At 40.1% G+C, this 18,448-nt stretch overlaps 2 protein-coding genes across 2 annotated transcripts in view; both read left to right on the top strand.

Annotated features, from left to right (window-relative positions):
- Positions 1–1,746: 1,746 nt before the first annotated feature.
- On the top strand, positions 1,747–5,662 carry LOC311060374 (uncharacterized protein). The gene is made up of 7 exons (XM_084078542.1): positions 1,747–1,868; positions 2,000–2,242; positions 2,689–2,820; positions 2,950–2,965; positions 4,116–4,204; positions 4,426–4,467; positions 5,527–5,662. The coding sequence occupies exons 2-7, from the start codon at positions 2,149–2,151 to the stop codon at positions 5,532–5,534; spliced, it is 381 nt and encodes a 126-aa protein (XP_083934668.1). The 5' UTR covers positions 1,747–1,868; positions 2,000–2,148; the 3' UTR covers positions 5,535–5,662.
- A 2,210-nt stretch (positions 5,663–7,872) lies between these two features.
- Positions 7,873–18,448, top strand: part of LOC311059636 (uncharacterized protein) — a 164,712-nt gene continuing 154,136 nt past the window's right edge. The window contains exons 1-6 of the mRNA XM_084077644.1: positions 7,873–7,958; positions 12,380–12,415; positions 15,097–15,375; positions 16,037–16,228; positions 16,599–16,874; positions 18,082–18,384. Coding sequence (XP_083933770.1) covers positions 7,928–7,958; positions 12,380–12,415; positions 15,097–15,375; positions 16,037–16,228; positions 16,599–16,874; positions 18,082–18,384 — 1,117 coding nt within the window. The 5' untranslated portion in view covers positions 7,873–7,927. The remainder of the gene's footprint in view (positions 7,959–12,379; positions 12,416–15,096; positions 15,376–16,036; positions 16,229–16,598; positions 16,875–18,081; positions 18,385–18,448) is intronic.

Here is an 18,448-nt window from a genome sequence, read left to right as displayed (position 1 = left end):
TCTGTCCACGAACGATGTGTCTATATGATTGTAGTTCACAGAGAATGCATGGACAGACATATCCAAACAGATGCACACGCACGCACGCACGCACGCACGCACGCACGCACGCACGCACGCACGCACGCACGCACGCACGCACGCACGCACGCACGCACGCACGCACGCACGCACGCACGCACGCACACACACACACACACACACACACACACACACACACACACACACACACACACACACACACACACACACACACACACACACACACACACACACACACACACACACACACACACACACACACACAAGCTCTACTGTGATGGAGGAAGTATGTGACTGTGGTTTGACACAGTTTCCTTTGTAGTCAGGCCCCATGCCAAACTCCATTGTCATCATACTCTGAAGACTTAAACTAGATCAGGAGGGCAAAATCCAAGCCTTTGTATTGAATGAGAGACGTGTGTTTTCTTGACTATTCCACTATGCAGAGACGAGAACAGTCATAGGAGAACATGTGGAAGTGGGTATACAGCATACTGTATACCTTTGTATACCCTCCACTACAACACTGGTCACACCACATACAAATGTTTATTTACATTATTTCGAGCAGCCTCCAGGCATGCATGAAAATATTATTAATATTATCTTCAATATAATACTGTACTATAATGTCAAACAGCAAACAATGTTTTTAACCCAGAGAAATGTTCTTTCCAACAGATCAACCCCAGTCTGTTCTGAGTGTGTCTCCTCCATGGTTGAGTCCTGGAGCCTCAGTGACTCTGAGCTGTGAAGTTAAAGAATCATCTGCAGACTGGAGGTTCTACTGGTACAGAGCTGTTCCTAAACCATCAGACAACTCCTACACTTATGAGCTCTTACCTGGTAGCCTCACTGGGACTGTAGAGGCTTCCTACATCATTCATGATCCTACAGGCACAGGAGGATATGTGTGTAAAGCTGGGAGAGGAGACCCAGTTTATTACACTAGGAACAGTGAACCTCAGTTTGTGTGGTCTGGTGGTGAGTGTGACTCATAATTCATCATTCTTAATTGTAAAAGGATGTGTTCTTGATAACCGAGGACAGACTCAGTGACTGACTGACTCTCACTCTTGCTCACTTCCCCTGTGTTTTGTATTTCTTTCAGTCTTTAACAGTGGTGGACAGTAACTACTAAGTACATTATGAGTACTGTACTTAAGTGCATTTAAAGAAGAATTTGCAAGCACATGATTTTCACTCATTTCACTACATTTCAAATATAAATACTTTTACTCCATTACATTTCTAGGAAGGGACTCTTAGTTGGGTCCCAAACTTACAAAAATACATTAACCACTGAAATATAGTGAAATTCTACAAGCTCATAACACGCGTTCTGAGCCTGCTATGTTCACTAGTTTTGAAAATTAAATTTACTACATTACATTTGTTTGTAAAATAATGTTCTAAATTTCAATATAGCAATGTACTGATATACCGTGTATATTCTTTGTCCACCACTGTTCTCTGATATTTCTTTTTCTCACCTTTCTGGAGTTTAGTTCACTCTGCTATTTTAACACTGCTCTTTGTTTAACCCCTGATCCTGTGTTGTGTTTTAGATGTTCATTCTTCAGCTTCTCTCACAGTGAGTTCTAACAGAACTCAGCACTTCATCTCTGAGTCTGTCTCACTGAGCTGTGAGGGAAACTCTACTGAATGGAGAGTGAAGAGTTACAGTGACCGACTGAAGTTTTCACCTAGACCTTCAAAGACTGTATCTACATGGACCCAAACCTTATATACAAGAGACAGTGGAGTGTACTGGTGTGAGTCTGGCCTGGGAGAGTACACTAATGCTGTCAACATCACAGTACATAGTGAGTCCAGTTACTTAACATAAAATGCTGCAGTATTTCCATTCCATCCGATCATTAAAAGCATACTTTTGTATTTGCTCATGTGAATCCTAACATGTAAGACTGTTTTTATCTTCATAACTGTTTTACAGTTGGTTCTGTCATCCTGGTGAGTCCTGTTCACCCTGTGACTGAGGGACATTCTGTGACTCTTCAATGCAAACACACAACAGCTGCGTCACTCTCCAACGTGGACTTCTATAGAAATAAAGAACTGGTCCAAAATAAAACCAATGGAGAGATGATCATACCTGCTGTCTCTAAGTCTGATGAGGGCTTCTACAAGTGTAAATATTCTGGAGGAGAATCACCACAGAGCTGGATGGCAGTGAGATGTGAGTTTACTGGCAACAATTTAGTTCTCTGTGTATTTAAACTATATTTCTGTGATACATGCAGTTGTGGAGAGTAACTAGTACTGTACTGAAGTTTAAAAGAAATGAGTATTTGGTTGTTGTTGTTTTTAAGCTCATGACTTTCACTCCGCTACATTTCAAATAGAAATAATTGTACTTTTGACTCCACTACATTCCTAGGAAAGGACTGTTGGAAACCAAACTTACAAAATAATATGAATGAACCACTTAAGCCCTATTTCAACTAAGTAAAAATGTTCTCAACTTCTTAATTACTAAACATAAAAAAACATGACAGTGGTCTCTCAGACTTACATCAGTCGATGATTCACAATTTATTGAGGCAGTTGAGGCAAGCATGCTAAGATGAGTGGTTAATAATAATAATCTATTTATTTCAAATGCTATTTTCATTGTCATCATAGTGTCTCAACCTGCAATGACTGTGCCTGTGGAACAGAGTTCTCTACATGTAGTGGGACTGATTGTTGGCCTTCTTGTTGTGATTCTACTGACCATTCTTCTGCTCCTGTTGTGTCGATACAGAACATCCAAAGGTCAGAACCACTGGAATATGGATTATATTTTTAAAACAAAACAAAAAAGCATACAGTATGTTGTGGCACTGAACAGCAGAGGACTGCTTTTTGACATATTTTGCTCTTTTTCTTTTCTTTTTTTTACAGATCCATGTTGTGCCAGGTACAGTAGGTACATCTCTCTGTTCTAGACAGGACTGGAATTTCATATTTTTAGGGGCAAGATGACTTTGTCTTTGGTGTTGTCAATTATTTTAGGGAACAAAAAATTAAAACAATGATTTTAAGTCCACTGAAATAATTATCCGAATTTAAGGGTTAAGGATGATTTCATACATAGTACAACTGTCAGTGAAATAAATAAGCTGTTTATTTAACAAAATAATGTGATATTTACAAATTACCAATAATTGCACAAACTTCTGAGTTATAAGTCCTGCACCAATCAGAGTCACTGGACTGGTTTGAAGACTGGGATGGGGAGTCGGGGAGAGTTAACACATCGACTGCCTAGATCGAGTTAACTCGATATTAGTAATCCAGCGCTCGACTGCCTAGATCGAGTTAACTCGATATTAGGTATTTTCATTGGTTTCATCTGTGATCGCGCGGGTCTGTTTACTTTTAATCATCACTTTCGTTTTCCATCTACGTCACACTCACCCGAAGCAGGATGTAAAAAAAAAAAAATCGTTTCCGGGTCACATTGTTTTTCTCCGGTCATTTTCGTCCAGAATAGAGAAAAACACTTGTTTTCACACGCTATAAAATACAAAGGGAGAGCTCCCCTTTTATTTTCTTTGGTCCGAGTGACGATCAGGCATCGTCGTCGTGTATCACATCGTATCACAAGCCGATCAGAGATTGTCGAAGACAATCACATCCGGTTCATGTTGTATGACTGTTTGAGCCTGGAGGGAGGGGGGGGGGGGCGAGTCAGCGAGTCATCGAGGGTGTCATTTTGCTGCGCTCTGCTGGTCGATCGTCGTATGTGTTCAAAATCATGGGAAAAAGAAACTTAAATGCATTTAAATGAGAAAACAGAGAAAACAAAAAAACACGCAAATCGCTGGCAGTCAAGGGGGTAAATTTGGAATAAACTCTGGCAGTCAATGTGTTAAGAACTCAACAATCTCAACAAAAGGCCTGTCCTGGGTCTAGGGCTGTCCCCGGCGATGAAGAATTGATTTAGTCAACATCAGTGGGGCATAATAATACATGGTAGTTCGCATTGCCAGGCTGGTGTGGATAAAGTAAGATGTGTAAAATGTGCTAACACCTTGTTTTATACTTCATTCATCTTTTAATTACAGATCCGTTCAGTCTCAGGGAACCAATCAGGGCTCATCAACAAACAATCAAAGTGATGCTCCTGATGATGTGTACTGCCCACTGCAATACGGTCAGTCTTTGAACCAATCATGTTCTAACAAGTTCTTCCGATAAGGAAGTTTTCAATTAAATTCATTTAGAATTTCATTAAACAATGATTTGTTTTGGAAGTACATTAAAGTCGGTCAGTTTGTTTGAGTTTGTTTTTCCTAATTAGCTGAATAATTAACTAAATGTTTGAAATGAAAAATAAAATAAGAACCACATTAATGCTTATTTGTTTACATTTAGGTGACACAAATGTTTATGGAGAAATCAGCCACTCTGAAAATGGTACAGTATATACTTTTTAAAGATCCAATCCAATGTTTTTAATCTAATTGAATTTAAATGAGATTCAATGTTCAGTGAATAATCAATCAAAACATTGTTCAATTTGAATTATATTAGATTTTTTTGTTTGTTTGTTCTTCAAATGACAATTTGTTCTGTACAAGACGGTTCTAGTAATAGCCAAATGGTTTCTCTCTCTCTTGGCCCTTACTTCTACTAGCAGATATCAGTTAACCAGTTAACCTTTTTGTATTTGGGGCGAGCTAAACTCGTCCCAAATACAAAAAGATAAACCGCAATCCGAAAAGGGCTTATCTTGTGCTTGGTAGCCTATACGGCGCAAACGGGCAGCACAATTATCATTGCTATCTTCTGATTGACGAGGTTGTTATTTTTATGCATGGCACCCATGTTGTTTAGATAACAAATTATGTGCGCCTATTTAGCGCCTGTTGGTCTTAAAATGGGGTGTGGTCTATCGCAATCAGAATGCCATGAACTCATTACCCATTGCATTGTGGCTTTCTTTATCTGTCTCAGTGTGGGCAGCAGCTAGTTGTCAATATCCATTGAGCTCCGACAAGGACGCACGGGAGGCACAGACCATTGTCTGTGTCTCACATTACTAATAGGGTACTGCTAGATGGTCCCACACTTGGTTGGTTTGTGTCTCCTCCAATCCGTCATCTAAATAGCAATGCACCATAGCTTTCTCTTAAAGTGGGAGAAGACACAAGACACTATGATTGGTTTAATGTGAGAAGAAGAAAATGTTCGGTTGAAACGTTGTCCTTAATTAAGTTGATTCGTGGGAGCTCATACACAGTATGCGGACATATTCTTCTTCTCTCAGTGTATGTATTTTTGTCCAGCACCTGTATTCTCATCTTGCAATACTGTTCCAAAATTATAACACTGATTAGTATCCCACAGTTAAGAGAAAGTAGTGCAGATAAAATGACTAAATAGCTTATTATACTACATGTTCAATAATTGAACATGTAGTACTTCAATAAGATTATTATTCCTGTTTTAAATTATACTGTCACTTTGTTTCAGCTCCTTAGAGACATACAGTAGGACAACCCAACACCACACACCTGGATAAAGCCAATGTGACTAATTGTGAAAGTGCACTGTAATATAAAGCTCCAGACTAGTGTGTTTTCCCATAAAGCAACAATTATCTGCATTATCTGTACTAGACCATACCCGGTCGACGCATCCGTGGGGGGATATGCGCACATGATCTGGCAACCCGGGAGGCAGTTCGTCCCATAGCTGGGCAGCCCCGTAACCATGGCGACATTATTTGACAGAAAAGGGCTAATAAGAAGCTGAGATTTGATGACATTGAAAAACAGGCTTCACAGTTAAGTTCAGATGGTAATGGTCAATGGCTGTGTGCAAAATCAGAGCAATTGGTCCAGCCACTGAGGAGAACCGGGTAGCTTCACCTACTCACTCACCACTACAAACGGACAGATGTTACTAGATTTATAGTAGGATGTTCTTCAATCCATGCATTTTGATGTTGTGGATTTAAGTTAATATTGACCCAACATGTGGGCCCTTCTTCCACCTGACTGTATGAGTCATCAAGTGCCACGTGTTGAATTTCATGACACGCTTAACTGTACATCCAATGCAATAATGTAAAGTATTTGTTATAAGAAATGCCTAAACAGTATCATTGCTTATTACTTTTTTTCTTTCTTGCTCCATAATGAGTGTGTGACAAACCCCAAAGTGACTTGTTTGTTAGCATTATTATTTTGATTGTGGTTAGATATTTAAAGACTTTATTCAGGGCATGTGAGAAGTTGTTGTTTCGTTTTTTGTCATATCAAGATCCATACTTTAGTTGTTAGATTAGAGAATTTGAGAAGCCAAAACACTTCAATGACATGATTTGTGTCTTCAACATTAAACATAGGCATACATTTGTGTTCATAATAAATACATAAAGTAGGTTAAAGAGATTAGGGTTGGGGTTAGGGTTCACATTTTTGTTTCTAAAATATTTTTTAAGTCCACTGAAATGCATTCCAGGTCCACAAAGTTATTATTGTGTAGAAGTTATCATTGTGTAGAAGTATAGAGCCGGAAGGAAGCTTGTTTATTGCTTATGATATGTATTTAGAGACAAGGGGTGGGTGTAGATACGTTTTACTTTACTTCACGCTCCCTTTTGAATATATATATTTTGGTTATGTTATGTTCTTTTCATTTGATTTATTATGCTTTGCTCTATTTTTGATTATTTTCTTTTTTTGCTAATTGAAATATTAAAAATAAACATTTGAAATCAAAATGATGGATACGGCAACAACTGCTACACTTTTATCACTTCTTGATTGCAAAGCTGTTAATTTCACAAATATATAACTTTGTGCATTTTATGTAGCACTTTGTTGCCATCTACTGCTTAATTTTGTAGAATCCCTATCACTAGTAAAACCTATATTTATAGAAGCACAGAATCTGTGTGCGTGTCTGTCCGTGTTATCAAGCATATATAGGCCTAACATGACAAACGTACAACTGATTGACTGACCGCCGAGGAGGAAGTAAAGTGTTGCGTGCATGGGAACTCGCTCAAATTGTCAGTTGTCAAATACATCCACAAATCTGTCTGCATGTCATTTTCCCTTTTATGCACATGGAGATCTCTGTATCTGCCTACCTGCCTGCCTGCCTGCCTGTCTGTCTGTCTGTCTGTCTCTTTTATGTACATCCGTAGATCCTTGATGTCATCAATATGACGCCATAGTACTGCCGTCAATGAGTGACCTCCAAGTGCTAAAATAATTGGGTCAGTATTCTGACAACAGGTAGGCCATTGCATTAAGTTTGTGCCTTTGCCCGTTGGGAAAGCAAGCCCCTCTGTTTAGGTGTGAGGCCGTGTTTGTTTGGAGGTTCAACTTGTTCAAAATCATAACTTGCTTTCATCCAAACATGAAAAGAATAGCGAAAATGGGAAAAAGGTTGGGATCCACTGCATCACAGTGAGACATTGGCAGAGTCTAACTGTGATCTGACAACAGCGAGGATGTGAATGGCTTAGAATGTGGTACAGGAGGCAAAATCTGCTCTCCATAATGGTGACCAGGGACAATTATTTTTTACTAAACCATGCATAATAATTAAATCCATTTTAAACCTACAATGAATGAGCTCACATCTTCATCTTAGCCTCTCTTCCAAAAACATAGAGGAAGGAAGAGCAGATCGGAATTTAAAAACAATTTAGAAAAAATATATAGTGAGCTCGTGGCATGCAAGTGTAACATCTTTCTCAGTTTCACACCCTCTAGTTCTACCCCCCACAAGTTCAACTTCCCCTCTCTGTCTCTTTTATTTCCCTGTTTCATACAGCAGTATCTATGTGTTCACTGTGTATAGGTAGTAGAAAGGTTATTCTGAAGAGGTAGAGCAGAGCCATTCATCACAGCTGAGGATGGGGCCCAATCTGCCCTTCATATTCCTCTGTGAGTATATTATTATTATTATTATTACTATTATTATTATGTTAAAGTTAAGCTGCTGAGTTTGAATACAGTTCAGTCAGACAACTCTTGGATTAGATTAGAATATATATTTATTGAGCATACTTGAGCATAGATATATGAAGCATAGTTTGGCGTCGAATCTATTAATTCCCTGTGAACATGAACATTTTAATAACTGTTACATGCCAAAGAGAATTTACAAGGAATGAATAAAGACCCCCATGGGGATCTAGAAACAGAGCCTACAGGTGGATGCCGGGGAGGCGGTGGGATTAAGAGTATTCATGGGCAGCAAGCAGCATACAGCAGTTAAGCGACGGCAGCAGATACGGCAGGATATGACAGCAGCCCAACAGCAGCAGTACAATAGCGCAGCCAGAGAGAGAAGCCAGAATGAGCAGGTAGGCAGAGAAGCTTAAATAACCATCCAGATCAGGAGAAGAGTGCATGTGACTGATCGGGATGCCGCGCTCCCTTGAGTTGCCTGCCTGAAATAGCTCCGCGAGCTGCGCCTCATCAAAAGCATGTCAATGGAATCAATTTACAGGTTGTCATTTATGTAGGATCCTGACCAATGTTTTGGCCTTGTTGTAGATGTATTATTTCATTTCAGCAATATTTGTTGAATATCAGAATACTATTGCAAATTGTTTTACGTTCTCATTAACTACTTAAAGGCATTGTAGGGAACATTAAGCCTAAATTTAAAAAATATGTATATATATATTTTTTGCATTTTCTCCCCTCTATCAGCCACTATATAATGATGCTGGGGTGTTTTCCTTCATTGAAACACAGTCCTCTGTCTGAAATCCGTATTTTCCCTTCTGTTTATGTTCATGTTGTTTATGTCCGGGTCGTAAATTAACGCACGCATGTGCGTGTCCGTGCGCGTCCGTGCCCGTATCAACTTTTTACTTTCGGTTTTAAAACGCTCTCAAACTTCTTTTTTGAGGCACATAATTTACTTTTAAAAAATCGTTTGGATAGAATTTAGTTGTTTAGCTTCATATATGTGGTCAATTTATCATGAAAGAGCCTATTTAAAAATATAAATTCAGAGAACCGTAGGGTCGGGCATTTCCGCGAATTGTATCCGCATAAGGCAACCTATTTTGGGCATGACTCATTTAAAAAGTCCCCCCTGCGTCACCCCCTGGTGGTCGGGGAAAAGAACTGCTGGAGGGGCGGTGTTTGACAACAGTTTTTTTCTTTGATTATGTCTGAACTCCCTACAATGCCTTTAAACCCTCTGTAGCCTACCAGTGGTTCTCAAACATTTTCATGTCAAGGACCCCCAAATTGATGTATTTGCAGAAAAATAAAATAGGTTTAAGCGTTTAAACATTTAATCATTTTGCCGGGGGACCACCTGGAACCCCCTCAATGACCCCTGGGTGTCTCTGGACCCCACTTTGAGAATCTTGCATGTACGTTGTTCACTGGGGTCCCCCAGGGGTCTATGCTTGGCCCATCTTTACCAAATATAGCAGCATAGCACTAGTGAGCTTGTAGATATGCGATCTGTTTGAATGTTGACCTATTATGTATGCCTAGAATAGGTACATGCTTGGGCGCGTGCATGTGCATGAGCATGACAGTGAGTGTGTGCGTCACGTGCGTGCATGCGTGGGTGCGTTTAGGAGGCAGACGGGCCACTGGTCTTTATAGTGTCTATTGTTCATAAACCTATAGTTGTCTTGTGGAAGTATTTGTCTTGGAGCCTGCTGTCCTGTTGGCAGCCTTGAGGCTACGGTTCTGTTTGCCAGACGTTAGCAGCTGAAACAATCCATGTTTAGGGTGGTTTAAAGTGGGCTAAACCCTGGATTAAAGTGGGCTAGAGTGTTTTAGGGCAAACTGTTTTATGTCAAGGACCCCCAAACCGATCTGTATTTGGCCGTGGACCCCCATCTGAAAATGTTTTGTGCCATGGACACCCAGAAGAGAAGATTTGTGTTAAAAAAAGATTATTCTAAATTTTCCAATACTTTCAAGAAGCGTGCCGCGCTGTGAGCTTATTATCTGCTATTTTTGAATAGCCAAAGTTTAATATGGATAAAGTGGTTAAAATGATTGTGACGCTATATTAACACATTTTGCTGGGGACCCCCTGGAACCCCCGCAAGGACCCCTTGGGGTCCCCAGACCCCACTTTGAGAACCACTGCCTTATTAGGGTGTAAACTGGACACGCCCAGAATATACCCTGTGTATGAAGCAGGCTAACCCTAAACTCAACAAAACCTTAACCCAAGCCCACTTTAAACCTGGGTATAGTTTAGCAGGGGGAAAATGTGGGCTGCTACACCTGTGTGTACTACTAGAAGTTTGGGCCGCTACGCGGCCCTCACGTCTAGAGCTCGACACCTACGTGCCACCGCCTTTGTGACTGATATGCCCATATTATGGAGATCTCTGTGTCTGTCAGTCCTTGTCCCTTTTATGGCCATATATTGAGATCTGTGATGTCATCAGTATATGCCCAATTGCCCATATATAGGCATGCTGATATAACTATTCATAGGGGTGGGCAATATGGAAAAAATATATCACGATTTCATTAGGCAAAATCAAGCTCCACGATCGTATCACAATTTATTTTTCATGTTGGGTTTTAGGATTATTATTATGTTATTATGATTATGACTGGGGTTAGGGTTAGGGTAATTACCATTACCATTACGGACATTACCATGAGTGACTGCAAAGACATACAGTAGTGGCCCTCATTTATCAATGCGGCGCTGACCAAATAATGGGCGTACGGCGAGATCACCGCAACTTTCGGCATTTATCAATATATCCTGATGTTGGCTTCATCCTACCGTACGCTGATATCTTACGTCTGGTCGAGACAGTTGTTGACGTTGGCTGCGCCCGTTTATTCCATTGTAGACCTGCGGAGCAGCATTGTCTGACTGACAGGCATCGTGACGCGTTGTGAGCTTGTAGATCTGCTATTTTCAAAATATACGAGCGCTTCTGCGAGAGCATTTTTGGGAGCCCCGACCATCTTTTCATGGACAGTGAGGTCTACAAACTTACAGTAGCTTGTCCTATGTTATGGAGTTATGTACGGCCGAATATATGGAAAAATATAAGCCGTTTTTTACACTCTGTTGATAAATGAGGGCCAGTAAGTGGCAAATATTTATTACTATTAGCCATTTTGGCTCTCGCTCTCGCCGTTCCCTTCTGGTGTGGTTCGCTACTGAGCCAAAATATTGCTGAAAGAAAATGAATATGCTCCAAAGAGCCCAATGTATAGTGAACAATTAAAAGTAGACGAAATAAAGCCTTAACAAACAAAGGACGTTGTGGCGAACTTTGTACTGAAATTTTACATGTTCTTGTTGTAGAACACTAGAAGTTCGGGCCGCTACGTGGCCCGAACGTCTAGCGTGACGCGTCGTTCACTTTGCAGTGCCACCTTACAGGCACCTCACAGTGTGAGAGAGAGTTTTGTGCTCTCCTGAATCCACGGCAGGCTTTGAAAGTACCCACTTCAGAAAGAGGTGACGTGCATCACCTCTCCAATGACCAAAACCCACTTTGTGATTACTCAGACCTGGTATGGCAGACCTGTGGGGAGTGTGCAGTGGTGTACAATGTGAAAAGATAGTTGAAATCGCAGGAGATGAAGTTAGCAGTTTATTTGTGTAAAGGGTCGTCGGCGTGGGTTGTGTTGAGGATGGAAGCCGTCGAACTGGTGCATCCTACCTATTTATAGGTAGGATGTGATGTCATGCTGTCGTGAGATTACGTCACACTGGCGTGTCTCATCGTGATGTCACGACCGTGATGTCATATGACGTCACACTGGCTACATACAACGTTACAGACAACCGACATGGCGCAGGATTCAAATTGTATATATAGATAGCTAAACAATGAAAAGAGGAGAACAGTGATAACAGGACACGAAAGTAAGAATTAGCACTGAATTACTGTAGCACTTTGTATTATAAGATATGTCCTGTTTGAGGGCAGTGCAGTTCCAATGCAGTGATGTATCCAGTCAGTATGCTCTCAGTGGTGCTACTGTGGATATTTCTTCTTTTTTTAAACCTTTTATTTAACCAGGCAAGACAATTAAGAACAGATTTGTATTTACAATTGTGGCCTGGCAAAATGCAAGGCCCTTTGAGGGAAATAGGGGCTAAAACTAAATAAATCATGTTAAAGGCAATAGTATTGGTCCTCACGCGAAACAGCTGCCTGAGGTGAAAGATGCATTGCTGTGCCTTTTTCAACACCTGAGCAATATTGCTCAGCAATCCTGTCTATTTTGGTCAACCGTCATTATGTATTTATGCCTGAAGACTATACTGTATATAATTTATATCGTAAGGAAAACTTCAGATTGATCCTTAACTTGCTATTGTCTCATATGTTTTTCAGTGCTGAGTGGCTTCTTCTCCTATGGACATAATCAAGGTGAAGATTTATTTTGTATCTACTGTATTCTCTTTATACTTGGTCACTGTCACATATCTGTCTATTTGTTTAGCCTTACTTTCAAAAGGAATACATATTGTAAGTTTTTTTCTTTTTATGAGTACTTGGATTTAAAAGATAGCATCCCCATATCAATAACATAACATAAACAAACCATAAACTCGATTCAGAAGAAATAACATTTGTAGAGAGAAAGAAGACAAACGTTTTTGATGTGTTTCACAAAGTGATGAGATGCACAGCACTGTGGTTGTACAGAGAGGTGTGTCTTCCTGTCATTCAATGTAGTGACACTTTGTGGTCTCACTGCGTTGTCATACTCACACAAACAAACACACACACACACACACACACACACACACACACACACACACACACACACACACACACACACACACACACACACACACACACACACACACACACACACACACACACACACACACACACACACACACACACACACACACACGCACGATAGTATCCGATGGAAACATCACCCACTGAAGCTTCACTGTGATGGAGGCAGTATGTGAGTGTGGTTTGACACAAAGCCCGTTTCCTTTTTTAGTCAGTGAGGACTCTTACCAGCCTAGTCTTCAGTGTTTAGTGTAGGTTATTAGTCTGTTTTAACAACTTGAACAATATAGAATGAGTCAACAGATTAAGAATCTCTCTATTTTGTAATTCTTTTACAGTATATGAATTTCACTGTAAACCTTCACCACTTCTCTCTAGAATGTTAGTTGATCCAATGGTCATCTTGACCAATGGTCATTTATGACAGAGTATACCACACAATTCATCTTTCAAAAATAGTAACAGTATTTTGTTTAGCAACATGCTGGCTTTAATAATATGTATGCAATGCTGAGGTCAGAGCCATGAGCCATGGTATAATAACAATATAATGCAGCTATGAAGTATAATTCCATACAGTTCTATCTCACTCCATAGCTCAGGACAGTTTTTAGTAGATGTAACATAAGGGCATGTTTTGGCACTGACTCACACCGTGTGATGTGTCTCTGGCCCACAATGTGCCCACTGCCCACCCAGTTCTCATTGGTTCTCAGTGGTACCAATCAAAGAGGAAGCGCATTTGGATTGAGTTGACCAGCACGTATATCATAGCACATTATACGTAGCCTGCGAGTTAGTTCAGGCAGTATATACTCGAGAGGTTACAGGTTACACACTGCGCTTATGTGGGCGCATACAGAGCTTACTACACAGACCATACGTCATAGCTGACGTGACATCAGCTGACCAATCATTGGGTTATTTAAAGGACAAGACCACTTTGGTAGAGGTTTGGGTTGTGTAGTTACCTTGCCATGATGTAACAAAGGTGGACAAGAAATCAAAAATAATTGCTCCATTGATTAGAAATTGATAATTCAAAATATGCTCCTCATTGACTTACATTGTACGGTAAAACAGCTCTCAAAGTCACTCTTTTAGCACATAATCAAACGCAAACAAAGTTGATTCAGACAATATAGAACATCACCAAACCCAGTACTGTTTTTTTTTTAATAAAAATGTTAACTTCCTGTTGATTTTGCTATTTTTATTAAGAAGAAAACCCGGACTGGATTCGCGGATCCGGATCTTCAAATAGTAAAATCAACAGGAAGTTAACATTTTTATTAAAAAAACAAACAGTACTGGGTTTGGTGATGTTCTATATTGTCTGAATCAGCTTTGTTCGTGTTCGTTTACGTGCCTAAAGAGTGACTTTGAGAGCTGTTTTATCGTACAATGTGAGTCAATGAGGAGCATATTTTGAATTATCAATTTCTAATCAATGGAGCAATTATTTTTGATTTCTTGTCCACCTTTGGAGTTACATCATGGCAAGGTAACTACACAACCCAAACCTCTACAAAAGTGGTCTTGCCCTTTAAGCTCACCTCAAGTCTCTGTTCATTCTCTGCTGTCATTTGTCCCCTGGTCTGTCCCCTGGTTTGTTGGTATGCAGCTGTTTTCCTCCCACCACCACCCCAGCACCACCAGTGGGCTCTGCTATTGGTTCTGTTCCCCATGGGGGGGTTGTTATGCTATGGTATATCTATCTCCCTGCTCTTAATGGTTGATGATGGCTGTATGATTGTGTTGAGCAGGGAGAAAAATAATGTTGCAGAGCCTGAACGCCAAGATAAATTATTATATCCACACTTGTATTCACATTCATGATAAAATATTGGTTCAAATTACTTGTGAGTTACCTGACTGAACTCATATTTATTTGTAAAACAATACCAGTGCACTCGCAATCGTGCTCAAGTATCATTTTGCTGGGGAACCAATGTTATATACTTGGGTGCCCCAAGGGTCTATGCTTGGCCCACTCCTTTTTTCCCCTCTATCTTTTCACTGGAAATATCAGACTTTCTGATTAACAGTCCCACTTAGTTATTAAATAACCCATAAACACTTATTTTCTGTCCGTATAGGCAATATGACGTAGTATTCCATTTAAAATAAATAACAGCATTTTGCATTGCATTATGCTGGCTCTTATAGTATTTATTTATTCAAACACATTTCTGTCAGTTTACTATTATACCAAGTCATGTTTTCTGCATCTCACTTACTTGGTTGTTCTGATTTATTGACTTTTGACTTATTCTACCTGTGTATTTGTGTTTGTGCAGAGAGGCCAGAAGCTGTTTTAACCCTGGAGCCCAACTGGTCCCCGATATTTACTGGCGAGTCTGTTACATTCATATGTGACATGAGAGAACAAAGTGAAACTGAATGGTCGTATGACATACATGAAATAGATAATAATGGTGAATTTGTCAAAATCTCTAATCAGAGTAAACACACAATTAAAGCAGAGCCAAACCACAGTGGTGAATACCAGTGTACTGTTGATCAAAATGATGACCAGGCTAAAATACAAAGCAATATCGTGACTTTGAGTGTATCAGGTAAGTCATTATCATCATACTTTCTCATCTCGGCCATTATGTTTAAGATCATTCATTCATACATGAACCCTTTTAAAGGGATAGTTCACCCCCAAAATGACTTTTTACCCATCAATTACAATTAGTCACCCAATGGAGACTTGAATTCATGGATATTTTTTTGTTTTCTGTTGCATTCCTAAGACAATAATTTGATGGCACAAAGAGTCTCCTTTGCGTCTACTACTGGAACCGCTGCCTACCGATCCGCTGGTCATCAAATGATTGGCTTAGGAATGCGACAGAAACAAAATATCCATGAATTAAAGTCTCCATGGCTGACTAATCAATTGAAAAAAAAACTTTTGGGGGGGTAAACTATCCCTTTAATTATGGTCCATAAAGAAATGAACATCCCGTATCAAAGATGACTGGGAAATAGCAGGGGGGGGAGTATTTTTTTTACTAGGTCCCTTTTTCCTATGTTTTTGTCTCTTTATGTAATGTTTTTTCTTAGATGTTTCTCAGTGCTATCTATTGGGAGAAATATTGAGGATGTACATTTATACAGTTTTATATATTTTCAAAATCATAAATTCAGCTGTACCAACATCTACGCTGCAATCAGACAGAAGAAGTGTACTGACATCAAATAGTGTGACCCTCACCTGTACTGTGACAGTCGGTACAGCTTCATGGAAGATCTACTGGTACAGACGCAGTAAGACGGAACCACTGGCTGTGACAGATCAGTCAACCTACACATTCAGTCCCTCCAGTGTCTCAGAGAGTGGAAGCTACATGTGTCGAGGAGGGAGAGGAGACCCACCATACTATACATATAACAGCAAGCAGGTTTCTATCACTGTCTCTGGTGAGTTATATACAAATGATATACTATCATTGATTTGATTCTTATGAAAGACACTAACAATCAAAAGGTTTAAGCAGCTTCCTACTGTGCATTCACATGTGTAGTGCATTTCATTTTAAAGGCATAGTATGTAACTTTGCACTGTGCTTACATAACGAAACTATACAGTATATGTTAGGATTAAATTTATATTCCTCCCAGTGCTCTTGACTAAGGGTGGGTTAAGAGTTGGAGCTTGTGCCCAGGTGCTTCTTAGTGGCTGTTATATTAACCATCCTAATAGCTAGGAGGATGGTTTAAATGCAGAGAAACGAATGAATCTACCCACAAGGATCATTGCTCAACTTACGTAACTATATTATGTCTACAGAGTCACCTGTGCCTGTTCTCAGCAAACACCCTGACTGGCCTCAGTTTTTCATTGGAGAGACTGTTATTCTAAAGTGTACGATACAGGAAGGAAGTGCCTCTGACTGGAAGTACACATGGTGGAAGGGTAATAACCCTGTCAAGATGTCCAGTGAAGAACCTGAATATAGTTTAAGTCCTTCTCAGACATCCAGTGGTGATTACAAGTGTAGAGGTCAACGCAAAGATGACCAACAAGATTCCAAGTTCAGCAATACCATCACTGTGTCTATTAAAGGTACTGTATGGTATTTTCTGTATAGCTTTGATACTGTATGTAAATGAGAGATTGGAGTTTTTGTCTTTGACTTTCATCTGCAGTCTGGAGGTCCTTCTGCTAAAGAGTAGACGGACAGACAGATAAAACTGCCCACAAAATGTACGGAAACTTAACTTCGGTCGTTTGCTCTCCCTTATCAATACCAATTGGTATTGTGTTTTATATCATTTTTATTTTTGATTCGTCACCTTGGACATTCGTGGAATGAGCAACACGGTTAAACGGGTGGGTAGCGCGCCCTAAAACATTGCCAAAATCCCCCACTATGCTTCTGTTGGTAATCGCTCTTGTTTTGAGTGACCTGCCAGCACACACCTGCTGGCATCGTGTGTGCCAGTCACAGGTGTGTGACTGGTATTATTAAAGGGGAAAAATCATCGATCGAAGTTAAGTTTCCGAACATTTTGTGGGCAGTTTAGATTGATAGATGGATAGATACTCTGAATGCTGGCAATGCTGGCAAGCCAACTTAAAGTGATAGTGTACTAAAACATTTAAAATGGTCATGTACTGTATATAAGAATAAAGTTAGGAGAGTTTTATCCATGCCCATTTTGAGTGTTGTGCAGCCTATTATTTCACGTCAGCTCATTTAGCCACTTAAAAGACACATTTCTGTGTCTGTGTCTGCACATGGACCTGTGTGTGTGTGTGTGTGTGTGTGTGTGTGTGTGTGTGTGTGTGTGTGTGTGTGTGTGTGTGTGTGTGTGTGTGTGTGTGTGTGTGTGTGTGTGTGTGTGTGTGTGTGTGTGTGTGTGTGTGTGTGTGTGTGTGTGTCGTTATTATGAATTAAGTCTCATTTAGGTGTTACTGTGATCATGTTTCAAATGCTACTTGTTTGGTACTGTACCAAATGATTGCTGTTTAAATGCTGTTTTAATAAGGAGCTCTCAGAGACATGTCTCAGTGATTATGAGGAAATGCTGTTTCCTTCTGATGCACCTATTTGCGAGTGCTGACAACATTTGCTTTTTTTTCCTATCCTATGCACAACTGGTCATGCCAAATACAGAAGTGTATTTACAGTAATAGCAAAGCTGTCTTTTGTGCAGCCTCCAGGCATTACATGAAAATATCTATATATTCCATGGACATACATGGACATGTAATGTAATGTCAAACAGCAAACAATGTTTTTAATCCAGAGAAATGTTCTTTCCAACAGACCAACCCCAGTCTGTTCTCAGTGTGTCTCCTCCATGGTTGAGTCCTGGAGCCTCAGTGACTCTGAGCTGTGAAGTTAAAGAATCATCTGCAGACTGGAGGTTCTACTGGTACAGAGCTGTTCCTCAACCATCACACAACTCCTACACTTATGAGCTCTTACCTGGTAGCCACACTGGGACTGTAGAGGCGTCCTACATCATTCATGATCCTACAGGCACAGGAGGATATGTGTGTAAAGCTGGGAGAGGAGACCCAGTTTATTACACTAGGGACAGTGAACCTCAGTTTGTGTGGTCTGGTGGTGAGTGTGACTCATGTTTTCTTAAACAGGACAGACCCAGTGACTGATTGAATTATTTTCTCTC

The sequence above is a fragment of the Gymnoscopelus microlampas genome, assembly GCF_963454915.1.
Source record: "Gymnoscopelus microlampas genome assembly, chromosome: 14".
NCBI classification, from domain to species: domain Eukaryota; kingdom Metazoa; phylum Chordata; class Actinopteri; order Myctophiformes; family Myctophidae; genus Gymnoscopelus; species Gymnoscopelus microlampas.
Note: the sequence above shows the minus strand (reverse complement) of the source record. Positions and strands in the feature narration are given on the sequence as shown.